The following is a 25,871-nucleotide window of genomic DNA, read 5'->3' as shown; positions in this document are numbered from 1 at the left end:
GACAATAAGATTGGTTTAAAAATGAATATAGTTCCCATTCATTATTTCTGGTCGGGCGATGATAACGCCCAGGCGTTTTTCGTCCCACAAACAGCAAAAAAAAAATTATTTCTGGCCTTTGAAAATGAATGTAAGATTTTAGTAATTGTTTAATTCTGTTTAGTTTTTGTTTTCATGTTGTGTTTATCCTTTTATTACTTTAAATGAGTAAACTGTATATGTTCATAGACTTTTGTCACCGCTGTACTCTCCTTTCCCAGTGATTCCTTTTCTTTTTTGTTTTATTTACATTCTTTCCCAATACTGTAAATATTTGACAAGTTATTTGTTTTTATTTTGTTCCTGTTTTAGTTTTATTATTTTATAAAACTATGATTGTTTGATTCTTTAACTAAAGCTATTCACTTATATTCAGTGTGTGTGCTCTCTGTATGACTCATAGCATGTGGTTTTTATTATGAGTTTTCATTTTATGTACAATTATTTTTAATTTTAGCTTTTTTGTAGTGTTTATCCATTACTTATAAGTACATTTGCTGATAATTATGTTTAATAAATTTATTTGTCCAAAATATGGTCCATGGTACTAATTTGTTAGTAATTTAAATTAACTGTTCAGTATTTTAAGCTTTATGAGGTAATAACTTCATGGTAAAAGTAATAAAAAAATAAATTTGTAAATATTGATAAACTTGACAGCGAGGTAATTTTAGATTATGAGGCTAAAAATTTAAAAATAAAAAAGTAAATATAGAAAAAAAATTGGAGTGCTACTGTTATAATGGAAAATTACCATTTTTATTTTATATATTTTTTATTTTTGAAAAGATTCTTCTTTCTTTAACGTGGTTTATTTTTTTTGCATGTGCAATATATTTGAAAGATTGAATAAAATTGTTATAATTTAATTTATATTTGTATTTTTTAAAATGAATGTAAAGGTTTTTTAAAAACTGGATAATATTTATTGTCCAATAAATAATTTATGTATACTAGATCTCCCAATGATTATAGACTTATACATTTTACGTTCCTAATTTTCAAGATCATGTATATTGTGCAGTTTTGAATCTTACGTTTGATTTATTCATTAGTATCATTTGGAACCATTGTTGCCATGTATATTAATGCATTCTTTCACAATTGTCTAGACACCTTGATATCCTTAACTTTATTTTGTTTGTTGTTTGATTTTAGTAACTTACAAGATGTTATTAAGTGTGTTTTGATTCATATTATTCATTGTATTAATAATTTTTCTTATTAAAACTTTAATATTTTTCAAAGTACTTTCCATGTGATTGAATGCACTTGTCTCAGTGGTTTTCCCATTGCTGGAGACTTTGTGGAATTCCCTTAAGAAGAATGTTATCCAAGGCTTGTTGCAATTTATATCTAATTTTGTCCGTGTGGTACAAAAATGCTTCAAGTATTTTTTCATATGCAGAAATAAGAAAAAGTCACATGGAACAAGATCAGCCAAGCAGGAACAGTGAGAGACAATAGTCATCTTGTCTTTCAACAAAATCTATTTGATAGGGGGGAGCGATATGAATGGGGGCATTGCATGATACAGAAACCAATCACCACCACTCTTCCACATCGTTCAGCATTTTCATCCCACATTCGCACAATCTTCTCAACACATCCTGATAGAAATGCTGATTTGCATTTGTTCAGGAGGAACAAGTTTTCTGTGAACAATCTCATTTACATAAAAATAAAGTAAATCAACCTTTCTTCACATTTGATCAAATTTGCCAGGTTTTTTTTGTCTCTGTGAAGTTCCTGATTTCTATTGATTGGCCTGTTTATTTTTTCGTCATAACCATATCACGTACTCTCACCACCATTCAGGTTTAGAAAGAAAGTCTAGATGATTTTGAAATTGGTCCTTCAAATCATGGCACACATTAACACAACTGTTTTTTGATCTTCTGAGAGCAATCTAAGCATAAATTGTATAGCAGCGGTTTCATGTTCAAATCATGTGTTAAAATTTGTGGGTAAGAACTGTAAGATAAACAAGTCAATTCAGAAATTTCTTTTGATTGTTTGATATGATCTTTGTAATTTGTAGTACAAATTTTTTCAAGACTTGTCATTCTAGTGTGGAAGGTTGGTCAGATCTTAGTCATTCTTTTCAAGTGACTTTTCCTTCGTTTAAAAGGCAAAAATCACTAGTAGACCTGTGTTTTATTTAAAAGTTTCCTCTTTAAAAGTATTTTGAAGCATTAATACTATTTCAGCAGTCATGTTTCCTAAGAAGAAATAAAACTTAATGCAGACTCTCTGCTCTTTATGATCACCCATTACAGTTATCTCAGTATACATTTAACAAGCACCAAGTAATACTATCATGGAATGCCTTACAAACAATACCGAGCAATACTACTCGGTAGACTGTCACAAAATACTGTAAGCTTGCTAATCTAACACTGAAATTCACAATTATATCTAGATTATGCAGCAGATACATTTTCCAGTTATTTGTAAATACCCTCTCGTATAAGTATTCCTGCCAGGTTACATGGATTCATATGATCTGGCACGTATCACTTTTGGTTCAAATCTGTTGATATGTTGTTTTCAGTCTATTTCATTATCAAGGCGGCATATTGTATTCTATATGACCACTATTACTCACTATATCATAAAATGAAGAGCTTTTTATATAGTTTTTTACTTTTTAAAAAGTCACGACATCTTTTTAGAACTAAAATTAGCTTTTTGTATATTCATTTTATTTCTATTGTTTTAACATTTATATTAGTAAAATCAGATTTATTTTTCAATTTTATGCAATATATACATATTCTAATTTGATACAAATATTTCAGATGTTTGATAGCTCTTACCTCGTTTTTTTTTTGTAGTATAACATAGTATTTGAATACATTTCTATTTTAATTTTCATTTCTTTTTATTATCACAAGGTTGTATGAGAAACATTTTCTGTAAATGAAAAACTGTTATTTTATTGATGCTATTCAATTTCACTGTCAATTTTAACAGACGTTTTTAGATTTAGATTATTTCAAGAATTAGTTTTTTGTAATTAATTAGAGCAAAATAAAACAATTTTTTTATGAAAATTTCTAAAAATGTATTAAATTCAGTGACTCCAAATCGGGCTTACCATAAGAATACATTACTAGTCATCTTTCAGTGAACCAATCAGATAAAGCTGCGCAATTTTTTTTTTTAAATTCCTTTTTGTGCAAATTTTTTTATCATTTTTTCCATTTATATAATCATTGTTAAGATTAATGTAAAGATTTTTAGATTAGGTTAGAAATTATATGTTAACAGATATTTTTTATTAAGATTAATAAGGTAACATAATAAATTAAAAAAATTAAGTAAATTTATTTGTTAACTGATGTCTGTGTTTCATTATTTGAATATTCCTGCATGTTCTTGATTGCAACTGGCTGGCATGCTTGCATTTGCTTACTTAATAAATAGATAGAGATGACACCAGTAATATCTTAATCTGGAATTGCTTAAATGAGTGATTGGTTATAAATATATGGGGAAAGATAAAAGGTTGTTGTAGTTGAATAATTATATATTCATTTATTGTTATTTTTTAAGTATGAATAAGAATTTCAGGATAAAGCCCTATAAAGCTCTATGGATATATATATGGATATTTCAGGATAAAGCTCTATGGATGAATACTTAATACAGATTTGATGAAAACATACTATGTTTCAATAGTAGTATTACATTTGAAATGGAATAATACTTTTTTTAATCATACTCATATTACGAGGGTTATTTTTTTTTTCAAGGTCCAATCGTTCGTCAAATAAAAACCCGTGCAAACATCGGATGAATCTTTGCGCATATGTGTTGTGCAGCGTCTCTAGTGTAGCCTTCAATCATGCCACGTCACTTCGTTTCATTCTGAACACGTAGCTAGCACGTAAACATGCCTACAACAATAGCATCTCCCGCCAAGTGTGAAGTGCGTGCGGTAATTTGATTTCTTCAGGCTAAGTGGTGTAATGCAGCTGAAATTCATCGACAAATAAGTAATGTGTACGGTGAAACTTCAATGAGTGACAGCAAAGTGCGACAATGGTGCAGGAACTTTAAAGCAGGACGTGTAGATGATCATGATGCAGGTGGTCAGGGAAGGAAGCGAGTATATGAGGCATTCGAAAATCGTCGGTTCACAATTTCTCTATTGAGCGATTCGTTTCCTGAAATTTCAAGGTCAGCTCTCTACACTATTGTGAGTGAGAAACTTCAATACCGCAAACTGCGTGCGAGATGGGTTCCCAAGATGCTGTCCAACCATCACAAAACAATGAGAATGTACGCCTAACGTTTTTCCAGTGCTACCACAATGAAGGAGAAGATTTTTTGAACAAAATTGTCACCGGGGACGAGATACAGGTCCATTTCAAAACTGAAGAAACAAAAGAATAATCCAAATATTGGATGCATTCTCATTCTCCCAGTTAACCATAGAAGTTCAAGCGAACCTTCTCCAACAGAAAGCATATGGCTACTGTGTTCTGGAGTTTTCTTTGTGGAATTCATGGAATGCGGCACGACCATCACTGCAGACTCATACTGCGTGACTCTTCAACGTCTATGAAGGACAATTCAGAATAAGTGGAGAGGAATGTTGTCATCAGGCATTGTCTTTCTCCATGACAATGCTCGGCCGCACACTGCAGCTGTAACAAAGAAGCTCCTGCAGCGTTTTCATTGGGAAGTGTTTGATCACCCACCATACAGCATGGACTTTGCTCCATCCGATTTTTACCTATTTGCTCACATGAAATGTTGGCTAGGAGGACAACATTTTGGCACAGACATCGAGCTGCAAACCAGCGTAGAAACATGGCTGAAAACACAGGCGGCTCTGTTCTATGATGAGGGTATTGGAAAGTTGGTACCACGCTACGACAGATGTCTAAATCGGAGTGGCGACTATGTAGAGAAATAGTGTAACTATATAAGTACTTGTTACAAATAAAAAATTTTTTATTTTCACTGGTTCTAATTTTGTGACCAATCGGACCTTGAAAAAAAAATAACCCTCATATTATATTGATTACCTGTATTTCTCTATGAAGTTTTTATTGTGCTTTTTTAATTCAATGAAACTATTCATTTACAAAATTTTACTAGTCTGAAAAAATGTTCTCTTATTAGAAGGATTTTGTTAAATGCAGCTATTAGCTTATAAGTAGTTTTAACAATTATTTTACTGACTGCAACTTTATTAATTGATTCATAATTAATCGTTCTAATTGCAAAATAATAGTGTAACTTAGGTACAAAAACAAACCAAATCTCTCTTGTATAAATGTAAAAACAAGATATTTGAAGAAAAGCAAAACTATATTCTTAACTGGGGTTTTATCGGTAAAATCGTTACAATATACTTCAGTTACATTCCACAAAATTTTTGTAATTTTTTTTCTCCAGAAAATGTGCAATTCAGAATTGTTTTTAATTAGAATAAATTTCTGTCAGTCTAATATGCAGATATGTAGTAATGCTGTACAGAATTTAGTATTTTTATTGAGGAACAGATTTTTCAGAATGATATTTAATTATCAAATCTTCCATTAACATTAGCTTTACTGAGATTAAAAAATGTTACCTTATTGAAAAGATGTTCCTCAAAATAATGTATAAAAATAATTGTTCCTCAAAATAATAGTCTTAATTGATAAAGCTCAAAATAGCATCACTAGTACTTAAGTTCTACCAGAAGCGAAACACAGTCTAAGAAAAATGGTTATTTTCAAAATAAAAAACCATTCTAGTTTTAAGGCCTATCAAAAATTTTCCAAAAATTGGCAAAATTGAAATGGGTGGGTAATTTGAGCGATCAACAAGGGCAGAATAATTGCCATTTTCAATACATCAGGAAAACTGAGAATGTAATTGATTCATTAAAAACATTAAATGTTTTGAAATAACTAGAACTATATATTTAATCAACATACTTTTTAACAAATAAAGATCCAGGCGATTACTATTCTTTAAGAAATTAATTAAATTTAATTCTGTAATCTCCAATAGATTTAAGGAAAAGGAAGACTCGGTGCCACAACTTGTTCGTTTAAAATTAAAATACTTTTCAGTATTACGTGGTAAATAAGAAGCGAGTTTTCCAGGTAAGTCAACAAAAAATTGATTAAAGTGATCACAAGTCAGTTTATCAGAAAACTTAGCTAAATTCTGGTTGTCCCTTTTTTTAACTTATTAGAATCCACATAACGTTTTGTAAGTTATTTGATTTACTTCTCAATTGAATATTACCTTTCTACCATTTAAAGGGAAAGAACATTCAGACGCATGGTTTACCCTCTGGTGGAAAAGATTGTATTTAGCATTCAGATCATAACAAAAATCCCAGTCAATGTTTAAAACAGAAATAAAAAGGTTATACATACTCTTACTTGTTATAGATTGAAATGATTTTTCAGCTGACTCGCTGAAACTTTTAGTTAAATTTACTTTTAGTAACAAACACGATCAGAAAAACTGGAATCAATAATTGTAGATTTACATATATCCATATTATAATTAACAAATTAATTATTCAAACATCGGCTCAATCTAGTAGCACTCAAATTAACAAAAAAAAAAACCAATGAAGTAAAATGTGTCATTGACTATATTAAAATTATGATCATTAGTTATAGGAAACACATTAAAGTCATCAGCAACAGTAATTTTTTGATTTCTGTTCAAGACATCCAAAACCTTTTCAATCGTATCACAAAAAATATCAATGCTGCCATCAGGAGTTCTGTATACAACAGTTATATTCAAGTCTAACAGCCCTACAGTACACATCTCACTAAAAACTGCTCAACAATGTCAATCTCTACAAAAGAATTGAAAGTGCGATCACAAATCATAGTACTCTTCAATCCAACAAAAAGAGCATCCTAAAACAAAACCATCAGGAATACAACAATAAACATCACCTTAAGAAAGCAAGTGTTCACATATGATCAAGATGTCTATATCTAATGGTTCAGTAATAGATTCCAAAAATTAACTTTATTATGTAAAGATTTTACATTCCAAGAAAATAGATTAAAACCATTTCCACTATCACCATGATTGCTTATCATTTTATTCATTTGTTAATTTTTGTTTAAATTTTAAACCATTGTCCGCTGCCTTGAAGTGTATCTTTTAGGACAGTCTAAATGAAGATATCTTAGGAAAAAGAATGAAAATAATTAACAACAAACAACAGTCTGCTTCAATAAAGTGTAAACAAATTTATTATATTGATTTTTACTTATTTTCACATAAATAATATATAATTCAGGATGAGCAAAAAGTTATGCAATCCATTTTGAAAAAAAAACATAGAAACAAATATATGAAAAAAACTATTAAATTTTAAGAAAGAAAGAAATTATAAATAATTTTGCAACTAACAGTAATTTTGTTATAATAAACATTTGAATGGCCTTCATTTGAAGCTACATCAAAGTCTTGTGGCCCGTTAAAAACGATTGCGGTTTAAAATAACTCTCAAGAATAAATGCACATAGTCTGTGTAAAATGCATGGTAATTTTTTTATACCATAACCTGCCACTGACAGACAAAACAGGAAGAGATTACTTGATTATTATCTATGTGTTATTCCTACAAGGTCGACCGTTGCCAACAAATCCATTAATAAGTAACAAAATTCGAAATAAGTAAATATTATAAAGCAGATTTATAGAAAGAATTTTCCAATTTCATTGCCGATTGGATTTCAAAGTTTATTTTTATTTTTTATTAAAATTTGTATTGCTTCTTTTAGTTTTAACATTTAACATATATAGATTCAATGAACTCGAGATCAAAACTTTTAGTCTTATTGTTTTGATTTGAGTAAATATAATACAGAAAACAATTCCTAACAAAGTGCATGCATGATAAGAGTTAATATATATATATATATATATATATATATTGGTGTCAGCTCTCTAATCCTTTTAAGATTACAAAAAATGAAATAGTTTTTTTTATTTTTTACAGTGGTGTTATAACAAAGTGGCAGAATCGGGACATACGTGTTATTGCATGGACCGTTAATTCCAAACTTGAAAAAGATTATTTTTCCAATATATTTCATATTCCTTATATGACGGATACTCTTGATTATTATCATTTAGATTAAATTATATTATTTTATTTTTAAGATTATGTAAGTTAGTTGATTATATTTAATTTAACCTTTTCCTGGTATTTCTATTCAGATTGGGTTATTGTGCTTCAAACTAGTAGTAAATCATTACCACCAACATTGTGTGTTTCTGTCTTGTAAATGTTTTATTTATTATTATTATATATATATATATATTTAAAAACTAAGATTAATAAAGTAGATTAATAAAGTAGAATTTAACAACTGAGATATGTCTTTTGATCCTTAGATAACCTTCAGTCTTGATTCCCAGTTATAGTTTTAAATTTTGATTAAATTCTGCCGATCTCTGTGGCAGAGTAGTGTAGTGTCTTGGCCTTTCATCTGGAAGTCTTGGATTCAAATCCCAGTCAGGTATGGCATTTTTCATACACAACAAATTTCCATTAGGGCCAAATGACCATAGCAGTCAATGGCTGTAATCTCACAAAAAAAAATAAAAATATTAATTTAATTTATTAATCCAACAATTAAGTTTTCTCAACAAGGCATCGTTAGTATATTATATGTAATATATAAATAATAAAGTTCAGCTTACCAACTTATAAAAGTTTAAATCATTCAAGCGCTTTCAGATTATTATCCATCTTCAGGAATATCCAATTAATTATAAGATGTGTCAAAAATTCATTTAAAATAGTGGAAATAGAATAAATTGAAATAAAATGCTGTAAATTAAGTAAAATTTTATATATATAACAATTGATTGTCATGATAATGAAATTAAAACAAGTCATACGTTAAAGTAAAATACATCTTGTCAATAATGTAATCTCAATTGTTATGATAATATAAAATAAAAGCAGTTTGGCCAACCCGATAATCATTAATTATTGTTAGCAATTTGTTTTAATAATATGTCGTTCTCAAATTAATTTGTTTGTTCATCAGTTTGTTATTATTTAAATAAATGTAAAATTGTTAGTATATTCTAATATATCAAAGATTGTAATTATGTTTTATATCATTTTTAAGGATGTATTTTAATATATGTTTAGCAAAATTAGAATGGTCTTTATTTCCTTTATTTATGCAGTTAATATGTTCTTTGATCCTAACTGAAAATGATCGATTAGTCATACCGATATATTTTAAATCACAGTTTTTGTATTTTAAGCTACATACTTTGTTTGTCTAAATTATATATGTCATTTTATTTTACTGTATTGGAAGGATATTATTATTTATATACTTTATTATTAGTTATAGTGCTGTATTTAATTCAAATGATTTAGATATTTTATTAAATTTCGTATAATTTATATTACATTCACTTTTATCATATTCTTTTCTTGTAATATTATTTGTTAGTTTTCTTTCATCTTTTGTATATCATTTATTTTTTAGTTTGGTGTATAATTTTTTTATTAAATTTGCATTGTATCCATTTTTTACAGCAATATGTTTAATGTTATTTAGTTTTATATATTTTATTGTTCTATAGATTAAAGAATTAGAAGTTGCAGTTCTTTGATTCCAAAGATCAAAGAAGTTGAGATGTATTATAGTATCTTGTTTGTTTGGTTTTCTGTATATATTTATGTCAATTTTATTATTGATATAAATTTTGTTAATTTCTATATCTAAATAATTGTTATTTTCCTTGTTTAAAGTAAATTTAATATTGTCATTTAAAGAGTTAATTTCTTTAATTATTGTATCATCTTCATTATTAAATTGCTGATCATATATGATTATTATATAATCTATATATCTTTTATGTAAAATAATCTGGTGTTTTTTGATTATTATATCAGATAGAAATGTGTTTTCTAATTCATTGATAAAGGTATTAGCCATAATAGCAGATATCCCATAGCTAGACTTTATGCTTGTTGACATTTATTAAATTTCAAACAATTATATTTTATATAATTTTTAAAAATTTATTATTTCATATATTATATTATCTGTTTTTCATTTGGTTAAAGTATTATTAATTATATTTATAGTTTTATTGATATTGATATTTGTATACATATCTTTTATGCCCAGTGTTACAAACTTAATTGTATTATCTATATTTGTATTATCAATTATATTCATTACTTCATAGCTATTTTTTAAATTACATTTGTTCTCAATTTTAATGTATTCTTTTAACATATTTGATAAGAATTTACTTAACTGATAAATAGGTGAGTTAATATAATTTATGAGGTCTCATGGGCATGTGAGTTTTATGAATTTTCGAAAAAATGAAAAAATGGAGACATGCAAATTTAATAAATAAAGTATGCACCAAACTAAAAAATAGATTATATATAAAAGATAAAATAAAATTAACAAATAATTATATGTTAAAATTGAATATAATATAAATTATAAGAAATTTAATAAAATTTTTAAATCGTTTGAATTAAATACAGCACTACAACTAATAATAAAGTATATAAATAATAATATCCTTCCAATACAGTAAAATATAACAACATATATAATATAGACAAACAAGGGGTATGTAGCTTAAAATACAAAAACTGTGATTTAAAATATATCGGTATGACTAATCGATCATTTTCAGTTAGGATCAAAGAACATATTAACTGCATAAGTAAAAGATATAAACACCATTTTAATTTTGGTAAAGATATATTGGAATATAAACATAATTACAATCTTCATATATTAGAATATACTAACTGTTTTATAAAACTAATATTTTGAAGAAATTTTACATTTATTTAAATAACAATAAACTGATGAACAAACAAATTAATTTGAGAACGACATATTATTTAAACAAATTGTTAACAATAATTAATGATTATCGGGTTGGCCAAACTGCTTTTATTTTATATTATCATAAAAACTGAGATTACATTATTGACGAGACGTATTTTACTTTAACGTATGACTTATTTTATTACCATGACGATCAATTGTTATATGTATATAAGATTTTACTTAATTTTCAATATTACATTTCAATTTATTTTGTTTCTACTATTTTAAATTAATTTTTGACACATCATATAATTAACTGGATATTCCTGAAGATGGATAATAATCTGAAAGCGCTTGAATGATTTAACTTTTATAAGTTGGTAAGCTGAACTTATTAATATAATCCAATAATATTTAATTTGAAAAAGGTTTCATGGATAATCATGATCAAGTGCATTTTTTCATTTTCTTCTTTATTTTTACATTATATTATTACTGCATTAATAATTTATTTTACTTTTTTAAATATCATTTATAATTTGAGATCAAACTGAAGACAACTAGGTACTAAAAGACTTCTCAGTTGGTGGGTTCTTTATATTTCTCTAACTACGAAATTCATCTATATTGATATAATCAGTAAAAAAATAAACTGAATGCTTTGCTTAATTTATATATATATATTATAAAGTATGAAGTTTGTTAAAAATAAATTTCATTCACATTTATATTGATAAATAATGATAGGATTTGAGGTAAAAATGTTAATTAAAAAAAAGAAACTGTTATGCTAATGATATAAAATATTAATTACTACAAGTTTATTGTAGCAGTAAAATAAATTATAAATATAAGAAGTTAAATTGAAAGAAAAACAAAAATTAGACATACATCGATGGAAATTAAAAATAAAAGATAGATTTATTTGTTAAGAGATGGGTGGCTTCCCACCCAAAAATAAGTTAACAAAAACTAAAAACCCAAAAGAGAAATAAATTAACAAAAAAATCCGGGAGTTAACAAAAAAAATTATAAAAATTCTTTGGGGCTCTTAAAGAGAGTCAGACTTTCATTACAATATATGTAATAAGTATGTTAATAACAATCATGGATGGCTTCATTAAAAGAGTTATAAACACATTTTTTGGCTACTTATTAAAAAATTATTAATTGTAAATATAGGAAAGAGAAGACATATCTGTTTTCTTTCAGTCATATTTTGTATAATTGGTTCTGCATTAATAAGATAATAAATAAGAATGTTAAAAAACCAATCATTTTTATTTAATTATGGAAGAGGACAAACAAAATAAATTTAAAAAGCAATGAGGTTGTTCATTATAAATATATATATATATATATATATATAATAAAAATAGGATGCATCCTTAAATAAAAAATCAACATTTTGAACCATAATATATATATATATTATATAATGATACGGTTTTAGAAAATATTATGCATGGAAAAATAATTGTTAAATTTTTCCAAATTTTATCATTTAATTAATTAAAATGTAATCCTTTGAAACTTTTAATTTACTTAAAAAATAAAAGGAGAAACATCATGTATTATAAATTAAATTAATAAATATGGTTTGGCTGCCTAGCGGCTCATTATTACAGTGATGACAGAAACAATTAATGTTGTTATACGAGGTCTGTTCAGAAAATAACCGAACTTTATTTTTTTAATGTTTTTTATTAATTTTACAGATTATTGGTCCTTGTCTCCTTCAAAGTACTCCCTTCCCCTATTCACACAATTTTCCTAGCGGTATTTCCACTTCAAGAAGCAGTCCTCGGCAGCTTCATTTGAAATGACCTTTAAAGTCTGTGACGAATTTGCTTTAATACAATCAATAGTCTCAAAAAGGCGTGCTTTCATCACTGATTTTGATTTGGAAATAAGAAAAAATCACAAGGAGATAGATCTGGTGAGTAGCGAGGCTAATAGAGGACAGTCATCTGATTTTTGGCACAAGACTGATGAATTAACAAAGCTGAGTGTGCAGGCCCACTGTCGTGGTGAAGGAACTACGAGTTGTCTCACCACAACTCTGGTCTCTTTTGCAGATTTTTTCACATAACCGTTGTAAAATGCCTTGGTAGTAAGCACGGTTCACTATTTCACCTTGAGGCAAGACTTCAAAATGCACAATAATTTAAAAAACAGAGGGCATCACTTTGACATTGGATCGAGACTAACATGCTTTTTTGGGGTGTGGAGATCCTTTATCTTCCATTGTGATGATTGAACATCTGTCTCAATATCATAGCCGTAAACCCAATTTTAGCCTCAGGTTATGATCCTCTGCATGAATGTTTCATCGTCATTGGTTTGTTCAAGTATTTAAGATTCACCGGCACATATGTTGGCGCAGGGACTGAAAGCCTATGTATTACCATTTTGCATGCATTGGCCTCTGCTATTAGCTGAATAAAAACATTGTTATTTTATATATGTCTTTTGTGGTATTATATAAAAAACAGGTTTCATAAACTTATTATATATATAATTGTTGAGTTTTACTCTAAATTATATATTGATGTGATACTTCCTGTTGTATTGCAACTAATAATAGTAAACTCATTCATGATTCGAACATGACTAATGTGCTGTTTATGAATTGTTGTAAACACAACATGGAATTCTAAGAATTTTATTTACTTATTTTTAATCTACTCTAATCATTGCACTGTGAAGAATCATATGTCACACATTGCTTTTAATTATGTTCTAGAAGTGGATATTACAGAAACATTTATTGCGATGTATATTTTATTTAATGAAGTGAATAGCTGTGATTTATTTTTACTATTTGTTGCATTGTTTTCATTTAAGGCTTTGTCATAAATTCAGTCATGTAAATTTTTAATATTTCAATACCGTTATTTTCTTTTAAAATGCCCAAGTTAGGAGGAAAAGGTACAATAGTTCATAGTCAAGAGAGGGAAATTGTATTCAATGTTTACAATTTCTTTTTACAAAACAGTGCCGGAACTGGAATAGTGAGGAAAACTGAAGTACTGAATATGATTGTTTAAGCGACAAAAGTATCAAGACAAACGGTCCAAATAATTATAGCAGAAGGGAAATCAAATGAAACTGAGAAGCCATCTGTGTTCATTTCATCACGTAAACATGTAAATCGCTCCAGTACTATGTGCAATTTAGATTTGTTTGACATGTATGCTTTGAGGTGTTTAATAAATAAATTTTATGTAACAGAAAAATGTATTCCTACTGTGAAGAGAATTATGCAAAAAGCCCACGAAAGTATAATTAATTTCAAAGGGAGTGAAAGTCTTTAAAGAGAATATTATGTAAAATGGGATTTAGATCGGAAAAAGCAGAAGACAACCGGAGAATACTGATAAAATGGCTTGACATTATTAAAATGCAAAGAATGAAATTTCCACAACAAATTTCCCTGTTCCGTGAAGAAGGAAGACTGATTTTATACAGAGATGAAACCTACATTCACAGTAGTCATGCAACACCAAAGTTATGGATAGACACAACAAACCTTCATGAGGGACTGAAAACACCAGTATCCAAGGACTCACTATTAGTACTTGTTCATGTCAACTGTAATAAGGATTCATTAACAATGCTTTACTTATGTATGAGTCAAATAAGAAAGGAGATTTTCACAAATCAAAAAGTACACAAAATGGTTATGGGAAAAGTGTATTCCCAACTTGTCACCTGGGTCAGTCATTGTATTAAATATAAATAACACATCGTATCACAATGTTCTGCTACAAAAGTAGCCAAATTCTAATTTTTTAAAACACGATATGGTAAAATGGTTAGCTGAACAACAAATTAACGGTCTCCTGCTATGACAAAGACTGCATATATGATATAAAACTAACAAAGAAAATCAAAAGAAATTTCTAATAACGACATTTTCGAAAATTATGGTCACATAGTTCTACAGTTTCCACCATATCACCCTGACTTAAATGCCATTGAAATGATATGGAGTCAAGTGAAAGGGCAAGTAGCTAAAAAAAAAAAAATACAACTTTTAACATGTCAGACGTTCTTAAGTTGCTGAAGAGGAATTTCATAAAGTGTCTGAAGCTGAGTGGAGCAATGTCTATGAGCATATTGTCATCGTTAAAAAAAAATACATTGAAAATGAACGTTTACATAATGTACACATCAACAATTTTGTGATAAATATGAATTCAGAATCAGACACAAGCTTTTTAGAATCCACTAACGACAGCGACTTTGGAATTTGCAAGTTACAGCAATAAAATTATTAAAGAAAATAATTATTTAAAGTACTTTAAAATAATAATATTAATTGGGATTCTAAACTAGTTTTAATTAAATAGCATTGTATGTATTTTTAGTTATAAATATTATCTATATTAAACTGACAATGTTTTCTGTTGGCCTAGTATCATGCCAGTTGTTTGCTGAATGCTAGTAGTTTTTGTTCCAACTTATGTGTCGATAGTTATAGCAACAAACATTCACTCGATGTTCTTTCTGCTGTTCAGTCATCAAACGAGGAACAACTTTGTTATAACTCTATACATGTTGAATTTTTCAGTCAAAATGTCATGGCATGATCCATTTGAGATGCTAACCTCTACTGCAAGTTCTTTGACAGTCAATCCGCGATTTGTACATACCGGATTGTTGATTTTCTGAATGCAAGTGTCATCAGTTGAAGTCAAAAGTCTTCCTGGTCAAGGGTCATCTTCAATTGACTGAAGACCACTTTTAAATTGCGAAAACCATTCGTAAAATTTTGTATGACCCAGAGCATCATCTCTGTAAGCTTGTTTCAAGATTTGAACGTTTCTGCGAGTTTTCCCCAGTTTCACACAAAATTTTACGTTGTATGTTGCTCCTGAAAATCACACATTACAAAAATCGCTACTAACGCTTAAAACATATTAGACTCGCATAACAATAATACAAAAATTAAACAAGATATCAACAACCCAAGAACATGTGGTTAGAAGAGGTTATGCGGAACACACTGCTGCCAACCGCATGTCACTAAATTTCTCTGTTGGCGTGTAATTAAAAATGCTTGGTTATTTTGTGAACAGACCTTGTATAATCCGTAATTGTCTCACCGATTAATTTAATTACTAGTACTAACCACTGAAATATAATTTTCAGTCAGATTTTATAATGCTTCATTTTACAAAAAATCTTTCTCTAAGTTTTTTTTTAATATTAATTTTATGTGGCATTAGCCGCTTAGTCTCATTAGCTACTAGTAAATGCTAGATACAGGTTCACTGCATCCATAGTTCAACTTTAATGGTTTATTAATGTATGGTGTTCCAATAGCACTACCATCAGGTTGCATGACTCATTTTTTAAGTTTTTCTTTCCTTAGATATTTAGTAATGCATAAAGATTTTATCAAAATTCATCCTCGCAGTGAAATAAGTTAATAATAGATATTTTTAAATACTTTTTGTAATCTCCAATTATTTTATTTTCCCTGTACAAATATATTTGTAATGCACTGTATTAATGCTTATTAGAATACATTCAATATATTATTTAAAACAGATCATAAAAAAATTTATTTTATTTGTTTTTTGTCATCAGTATTTGAGCGGTTTTATTTTACTTTCCATTCCTTTCTTTCTGTGGTATTCTTTTAACCTTAGCTTTAAACTTCTGTTGCATATTTCATTATGTTTGTTTTGTTTTTTTTTTAAATGTTCAAACTGAATTTCTTGTTCCAATAAATCCATTACAATTTCTAATGTAATACCTTTTTTTTGTTTAATGAAAAATGCCATCATAGAATTTTAAAATCTTATTTTTGTTTTGGGTAGTTATTTCTCAGCTCTCAAATTTATTTTTAATTCCCATATTGAAATGCCAGGTGGAAACTGACTATATCCTTGTCTCACTCATTTTTCAATCAGGTCTTGTCTACTTTAAAATTACAAATCATAAAATATAATTTTTTTAATCAAAATTGACTGAAAGAGGTTGTTAAATGTTATGTGCTATTTTATACTATTTTAATTTTTTAACAAATAATTTATTCAACTATTGCTCGATGAAATTTTATATTGCTCTGTTAAAGTACTTACATCAAGAAAGAGAAAATAATGCATTAATCTAATAGAATATTTTTAAATATGCATTACATTTAATTACTGTTGCAGAATATAATTTCATTGAGTTGATTGGGTTTTATGCTTGTAGCATCAAAATCTCTTATTAATCTGCTAATTATACTACCAACCAATAAAACTGGGTCATTGTTTGTTACTCTTCTTTTTTTTATAAGCTGATGGTAAATAAGCCACACAACATATCTGTATATATAAATAGTATTTTAAATATAATATGATCATATTGTTTTTCTTAGTGGACTAAATTAACTATTATTTAATCAAAGAGATCAATACTTTACTTCCTTGTTCATTACATTAGCTGTCATGTCCAGTTTCAGCCATCTAGATGGTATGTTTTTTAGAAAGAAATTTCACCCCTTTTATTGTCTTTTTGTTTTGGCATTATTATCTCATTAGAGTTCTGTTTAGTAATATTTACCTTTTAAATTATATCTTTACGATTTTTATGTAATGAGCATTAAAATATGTATTTTGTTGTGACAATGAAGTGGCTAATGTTACAGATGTATAACAAATTTCAACTATTAGAACTCCTCCTTGTAGGAATCTTTCAGTTAATTATAATACTACATTCTCTGTTACTCTGCCTTTAAGCTTCACAGAGTACAGTTAATTGCAACATAAAACCTATAAATCAATCAAGTTACACAGTATGAAAGTTTTTAAACGATATTTGTTGACTTTTATTACATAAGTAATGTCTGAAGAATAAACTTTTGCATAAAGGTATCATGGATTCATCTACTGGATTATGTTGTGTAACAAACTTTTCTTGGATCGATTCAATTAGGTTTCTAATTTTATACAACCTGACCCCCTTAAGGGAAGACACCCACTTGTGACAATCCTGATTGTCAAACCACTGCCTCCACTCCTGATGGGCTTTACCAGAGGTCATCTTTTAGAGCCTCCAAACTTGATAACACAGTCTTCAGTTTGTCTTTTGTCAGGATGCCACTTATGCAAATGCTTCAGCAGACATTTCTGCAATGTAGTTTCATAACTTACTATTGCCCTTGTATGGCCTCTCCTACCCACAACCACCTAACATAACTTACAACCCTCAACTATCAAATAAATTGATAGTGCGCATAGAAGCACTATCTATGCGCTTTTCTCTAACTCTGAAGGTTTCACGCGAAAATTCTTTTCTAAATGAATATTTATATTCCAATAGTAACATGTTTGGGTACTTCACACTACCCATATAAATAATTTATGTAAAAAACTATTTTAATTAATTTTTAATTGTATCAACCCATTTACTTGTTCTGTATATGCGTTTTTTTGCGTTTGTTGAAACGGAATTTGTATAATTTTTATGTATTTCTGTCACAACTAGTTAAAGAATATTATCATCCACAAATCTTTTGTATACTTCAAGAGGAATAGTTTCATCTTTATTATCAGGGTAATCTTCATTATTATAAAATTCTTAAAACAGTAAACTAAATGTGGAATGGTAATTTTACCACATGTACCACATTCCATTTATCTTCTTGATCAAGGTTATTTCTAATTCTGTTTCTATTTGGTGCAAGTCTTTATCATTATTGGATAATAAACTAGCTGTTTTATATTCATGTTCAAAATCAGAAGATTAAAATAGATCATTTACCTTCAGAATCATTTTGTAGAATTGTAGAACAATTCATTGCTTGACAATTTCGTTTATTAGACCAAGTACCAACTACTTCCTGGCCGTGAATCTATAATTTTTTTTTTTTGTAATATAACTAATCGTCAGCAATTCTGTTGTTGACAATGGTTTTTTTAAATACATGTTTAGTATATTTACTATATAAAATAAAATAACTTGGAAGTAAAACCAATTTTTAAATATATAGAACTTAATAATTATAAATTATCCCGATATAATCTCACAAACAATACAATCAACAAAGCATAGGTGAACTATGGATACGAATGACCGATTATTACTCATCTGTTGACAGAAGGTGTGGTTCAAATAAAAGTGGCATTATTATCAGATGTAATGGTTTTTTGAAGCATGGTTTTCAATTAATAGGCCTGTTTTTTCATTATAAATTAAATTATTTATTTATATAAATAATTTAAAACTACAGTTAAAAACTCATAATTTAACTAATTATATTCAAAACTTACAATTATGAACTAAAAATAATTTTAAAAAATATATAAAACCTAAAAATGATGCATCTACAACAACAATGATCTGAGGATCCCAGAGAATGCCACGAGAAGACATTAATTTGTATTACTAGTATGCCATTAAACAGTGAGAGGCTGTGAATTGCTATAATGAATAATAAAATACATGGTTGAGTGATCAGCTTAGTTTCTCACGAGCTACGAGTTATTTTTTCAGAGAATCACCGGTAATCCTCATGAGAGCCAATGTGTTCATTAGTGCAACTTTGTAGAGATCTATAGTGTTAACATAACAATCTTTGTAATAGTTTAGATACTACTGTTAACATAAAAAAATATTCTTTTGATAATCAGAACCAAACTTTAAAAAATAATGAAGAGTATATGCTGGTAGTATTAAGTATTGTCCAATTTACTTATTTAATTATTATCTATTAATTTTATCAATTTCTGTTCACTAAGTACACATTGAAGAAATACCATATATTCACTAGCACTGGGCAATTTTTTTTTTTTGTGGGAATATACCTTCAATTTAATTATTAAAAAAGAAATCATGAACTATATTTGTTAAATTCCTTGCGGTTTTTGGGTTATTTTTTTGCTTGCCTTATCACCATTAAATAAAGAAAAAGAGTTATTTTGAAAAAGAATTCTTTGATAAACAGACAGGAGGCCTTGAGATTATTCTATTTAAAAATATTCATGTTTTCTTATAATTTATTTTGTAATCTAGTTAATAATAATCTTAGGAAATCTTTAAATGATATTACAATATGTACATTAATTTGCTATGTTTATTTATTTTATTTATAAGTAGATTAATTTTTTTATATTGCATTAGCCCGTAAATGAGACACCTCCCTTATGCTAAGTCTTCATAGTAGAACTGTAGAATTTCTTCTTTTAACCTGAAGGTTCTAGATTAAAATACTGTTTACGATTGGCATTTTTTATTTACTGAAAAATTCAGTGTATATCAAGTTGGCAGGACTATTTTCAAAAAACATAATTTAAATTATTAAATTTAGATTTAATTAACTATAAATTAAACATGAAGTTAAATATTTATTATAATTTAGTTTCTAAAACTAATTTGTATCTTGTATCAGCTTATTATTTACATAGTTGGACCTTAATACATATTCTAACTCGAGTTATTCTAAATGGTTCTCGTGTTTTGGTATCATGTTAAGGTATTTTGTTTAAAAAACAAAGTTGTCAGGATAAAACTAGTTACATTGTTCATCAAGTAGTTTAAAAGAATTGGCTAATTCTTACATTTTTTAGATTTTAATTTTAGTTTTTTGAAGTAGTTGTTATCATCTTGATATTAAGTTAGGCAAATCTTTAATTTATTTATAAAATTAAACTATATTTTTAGCTTTATATTTAATTTAACTTAATTAATGGCTAATTTTCTAACACTTTGCCAACTTGAAAAGAAAGAAAATGGAACAACTGGAAATTAGGAATGGGAGAAAGAAGAAAATGCTAAGAACAACATTCATGGAGACATCAAAGGATGGTGCCTACATTTTGCAATCAAACATTTGATTCAAAAATGTATGTTTACATCGTATTTCATTTTATAATTATAAAAATAGAATATCAAAGATGCTAAAGTGACTGTAATAGATCACTGGCCATTTGTTTCCTTTAGAAATAAATAAATGAAATAATAAGAGATTTCTTATGTAGTAATAAGTAAAAACAGTTTGTGTGTGTGTTTTCTTGATTATAAGAGATGTGACAATTTAATTCCTAAAATACTTTTATAAAGCCATATTTTCAGAATATTTGGGAAATGTTTGATTGCCCACTGTTCAACATCAATCAATCAAAATAAGCTTCAAACGAATATACACCATTATAATAAATGAACAGGTACAATTTAATTTCAATTACATTTTTCAACACATTCAAAAAGTATGCCTAACTCAAAAAACTGCCATAAATATCATTTATGTTACCAGGATAAGAGCAGCTGTACCTGTCACTGAAGATGGCATCAAATGCTACAAAAAAAATTTTTTTTTATTAAATTTGTTTTGTTATTGAGAAATTTTAAATAATTCTCATTGTTGACTATCAAAGACAGGAAAAAATATCAGAATTTAAAATGGCTTTAAACTTTATCATAGTTGTAGGAGGAGAGATTCATGAACAAGTTATTTAAAAGTAATTGTTTTTAATTAGTGTACAATATTGTTATTTGAAATATTTTTACCTATGTCTTTTGATATGTTCTCTAATCCTCACATAAACCCAAATTTTGGTGGACAGTATGATCGTTCTAGGGTTTCTTCTCCCTAGACAAATGTTTGATTTCATAATGTAGATCATCCTTTGATGTCTTTGAGGGTTGTTGTTTTTAGTCATTTCCTCCTACCTTCAAAGATCATTTCACATCATTTTAATGCTACTAAAACTTATTTTAATTGTTGTAATTATTTACTTTTTTAAAATACTTTTTTCTTCCATTAATACAAAATAATTGAATTCTAAAATTTTCAGTTTTATGCAATGCCAAGAAGTTGTGTTACTTTTTTAATTTTGTTATTATTTAAGTTCTTTTTTTACTAATAAAATTATTTCTTGAATTATTCTAATGCAAATGTATTTAGTAGATTATATTTACATGTCATATTTTTTCTTAGTAGCATCAGTGAAAATAGAATTATTTTTCTTCTTTAACGATAGGTTCAACAAATTATGAATCATAATGTAAATGAATAAAACAAAAGGTTGTTAATTATATTTCATTTAAATTTAATATTTAGTTCGGTTTGGATGTTATAAATAACTTCTTTTTTTGATTATTAATTGCCATTTTAGACTAAATATACAAAAGTTATAAATACTAATTGTAAATTTATCCAGTATAAGAGAAGAAAGCAGGTGGATGTGATAAATGGATTAAAATTAAAAAAAAAAAAGAAAAGCAAATAAGAGTTTAGGAAGACGGCAGAATGGGAGAACAGCAATTGCAATGTTGGCAACATCCTGACTTTATGAGAGGCTCAAGAGGAAAGACAACTAAGAAGTGTTATAAATACCTAAAATATAAAAAAAAGGAAAAAAATTATATTATCCAATTCAAGAATATCTTCAGCTGCAGAATATTTTCAACAAGAATCATTAGGCTTTTTTGTATAATTATTTATTTGTTAAATAGTCATGAGATATATTTAATTTTTTCATCTCAACAAATAATACACCCCTGAAAACCTTCAGCAAGTTAGGCTACCTTTAACAGCAATTTATTGTAGAACTTCTGCTTAATTTTAGTACTTCAAATTTCAGTCTAAAAGCAATATTTCTCTGAATGATTAATGCTACCAATTGTAGCAATTAATTGCCTTTTAATTGTCTTTTAATGCTACTAAAACTGCAAATGAGAGTTTTTTTATTACAAATCATTATCTTGTGTATGGGCTAATATAATACGATTTAAAAATGTTTAAATTATTTTTTAAAAATTGTGTGCCATTTAAATATAGTTATATTAAATCTGTTTTGTATATTTATATATGTTTGTTTGTCATTAAAAGTTCATGTAAAAAAAAATAATGTTTTATTTCATACAATTATTTGATTACTATCAAGTAGCCTTTGATTTTGAAAGAATTGAACTTTACATTTCTAGGTGCTCATCACTACCTTCCCTTATTGAAATAGAATTTCCTGGTCATATAAGTGGATAAATCTGCAAATTAGAACATTTCTTAGCATTCCATCAAGACTCAGAAACAACCAGCCATTTATCCTCTTCCTTTCTCAACATGGACTTAAAATCAATTTTGTTGAAGTTCCACAATTAATTATGAAATAAAAATAAAAGTGATTAAGTCCATATTAATAATTTTAAATATAAGTATGTGAAAAATAATATGTTTTTATGAAAACACTAAATAAGAAACAGAAATAAGAAACAAATAAGAAACAGAATACTAAACAAGTAACAATTCAGGAGATTTTTTTATCTTTAGTTAATAAAAATTATTCAAAAACTCATCAATAGAACTACTTTAATTCTGTAAAAATTTATTTTTTATATAAACTAGTGTGAGGATCTTTTAAACAGTTCTGTTATTATTAAAAATGGTAACCTAACGGTTGTATAATAAGGCTCTTTCTGATATATGGAAATATTATACTTAATTCTATAAAAACAGTTGTCCAATTTGATATTGATGGATATTGTTATTTTTTAAATAACTATACTTTTTTGCAAAGATTGCACATATTCATAAATATAAATGAATGGATCAGTTAAAATATTTAAGTATTCATGGTTTTTATTTATGAGCATGAAATAATGATGTAACAACCAATTTTTATATTGCGATAACTCATTCTAATTTTTTGACAAAGCCCACAAGAAATGATATACTCCAGGTAGGAATGGATATATATATATATATAAATATATAATCATAATAAATATTTAATAATAATGACAGGTGTAGTGTTTTATAAAGACGCTTCAAAGCAAAACAGTATTGGTCCAAAAAATAACAATCACAATTAAATACTACAAAAAAGTAAAAATTAGAAAAAAAAGTGTTACATTAACATTTAATTAAGATTTTTGATATTTGAAATCCACTTCGTTCTAACAAAGAAAATTTATTGATCATGTAATTTAATGGTTAGCATGTTCATTTACTCAAATTCATTTACTTCGTAGTCGTATTTTTTCCTGCAATTCCATCTTGTTTCAAGGCATTGTACCATGATTCAAGGTATTACAGTAAAAATTAAATTAAGTCTGTGCTCACTAGTTGACTGATAAATCATTATCAGTTTAAAGTTATAATGGAGATCATAGTGGAGAAAATCAAATTTACATTATACAATTGGAAGACACATCAGTTTAATTGTAACAGTAAATTTCAAAATAGATTACTTATAATTAAAGAATAATAATAATAAATAATAGTTTACTTCTAGAATAAAAAATAATACAAGATATTTAACAACTTCTCGATCAGTTTTTATCACAGAGAAAGAAACTTGTAAAACATTAAATATAAGGATATTTAATAATATTGTATAATCAATCATTCTTTACATATTTCATTAAATAATTGATTATAAAGTCTTCTCATGTAAAAGTAATATACATTTGAAAAATTAATGTATATATAAGCTAACGGTAATGGTTGCCATTTAATAATTTCCCAATTAGTCTCAAAAGTAGCTTACAGTACACTCAAAATTAGACAAAGGCAGAGTACAAAGAAACCATAAGATTTTTCAGAAATTTTTATTTTTCAATAAAGTAATATTGCAGTTTAATACATTTACATAAATGACTTTCCAAATTTTAAATACCCTCAATATAATATGATTTATCCAACTTTGTAAAATAAGCCGTTGTCTCATGTTTGACCTCATCGTTTGAAGTGAATCCTCATCCGGCAAGTTTTCTTCAAGTTTGAGAAGTAATCGCTAGGAACTAAATCTAGCTCATTTGAAAGCACTTTAAAGTATAGGTCAGGGAGTTTTGCAGCAACAACCCTAGATTTTTGTGCAAGAGCATTATTGGTAAAAACGCACTTGTTTTACAGTTATATGTGGTAATTTAGCCTGAATAGCACTTTTTAGTAGTGAAGCATAAATAATACTTCCCTTTGTTAGTCCTGCCTATAAAAATTTTGTATTTCTAAAAATGTGCATATATGTAATTTAACTGAAATACAAGGAAGTCATGTGATGTCCACATCGGATTTTTTCAACATATCTTTAAAAAACCGCCATCCAGCAAACCACACCAAAAACTAATTACACTGAGAACCGATACATATCTAAGAGAGTTGAATTAAAATCTATATATGACTTTAATTACAAAGTTAGCTTAATTATAGTCTGAGCTCCCAAAAAACCATAGCCATGAACTTTCCGTAGATGGAACCATTATAAGTTTCTTCGGTGCACTTTCACCTTTTCCCTACTACTGTTGGGTCTCTGGCTAGTAATAGTAAATCCATATTTCATAAACTGCTATAAACTATTGAACAACGAAATAATGGAATCGCGTTTAAAATAGTTCTAAATAGCCTTGAAAAGTGTTCTGTCAAATGTGTTTTTGTACTTTTCTGTTATCTATCAAGAAATCTAATTTATTTTGTTTATGGATTATTTTTCTCAATAATATGAATTTATTTAAAAACTAGTATATTTACACTTATTTAACATTTTTTTCATTAAAATTGTTCACGAAATTTTAGTTTATGACAACAGATCATTTCATACTTTTCAATATTAATCACAAAACCGGATAAAAATATTGAAAAAAATTGGTAATCTAATCCAATCTGAACATCTTAACTATTCTTGTCTTTATTCAAGGTCGTCGCTCAACTCCATGAGAAAATAAGAAAAAACAACCCAAATTATGGAAGAACAAGTCATGGTTTCTTCATCAGGACAACGTACCAACTGACACTGCATTGTTTGTCAAAATGTTTCTAGCCAAGTATAATATTCCAGTGTTAGGCCATCCGACTTATTCGCCTGACCTTGCACCATGTGACTTTTATCTGTTCCCCAAGATCAAATCTACATTAAAAGGAACAAGATTTCAGACCGTTGAAACCGTGAACGAAAAAGTGGCATGTGTCATGAAAGAGCTCACAGAAGAAGACTTCCAATACTATTTTGAACAATGGAAAATTCGCATGGAGTGTTGTAGGGATAGAGGTGGGAGGTATATTGAAGGTGATAA

General features: G+C 27.5%; 1 protein-coding gene across 2 annotated transcripts in view; it reads left to right on the top strand.

Moving 5' to 3' along the window:
• Positions 1-25,814, top strand: part of LOC142333185 (glycerophosphodiester phosphodiesterase 1) — a 51,915-nt gene extending 26,101 nt beyond the window's left edge. The window contains exon 6 of one of the 2 annotated variants that reach the window (XM_075380142.1): positions 25,496-25,814. In XM_075380142.1, coding sequence (XP_075236257.1) covers positions 25,496-25,523 — 28 coding nt within the window. In that variant the 3' untranslated portion in view covers positions 25,524-25,814. Of the gene's footprint in view, positions 1-8,026; positions 8,974-25,495 lie in introns of those variants that run through there. The other variant, XM_075380141.1, reaches the window with a different exon arrangement.
• The last annotated feature ends 57 nt before the right edge of the window (positions 25,815-25,871 follow it).

Source organism: Lycorma delicatula, chromosome 12 (genome assembly GCF_047948215.1).
Source record: "Lycorma delicatula isolate Av1 chromosome 12, ASM4794821v1, whole genome shotgun sequence".
Classification (NCBI taxonomy): Eukaryota; Metazoa; Arthropoda; class Insecta; order Hemiptera; family Fulgoridae; genus Lycorma; species Lycorma delicatula.
The sequence above is the reverse complement of the archived record's forward strand: the minus strand, read 5'-3'. Positions and strand labels throughout refer to the sequence as shown.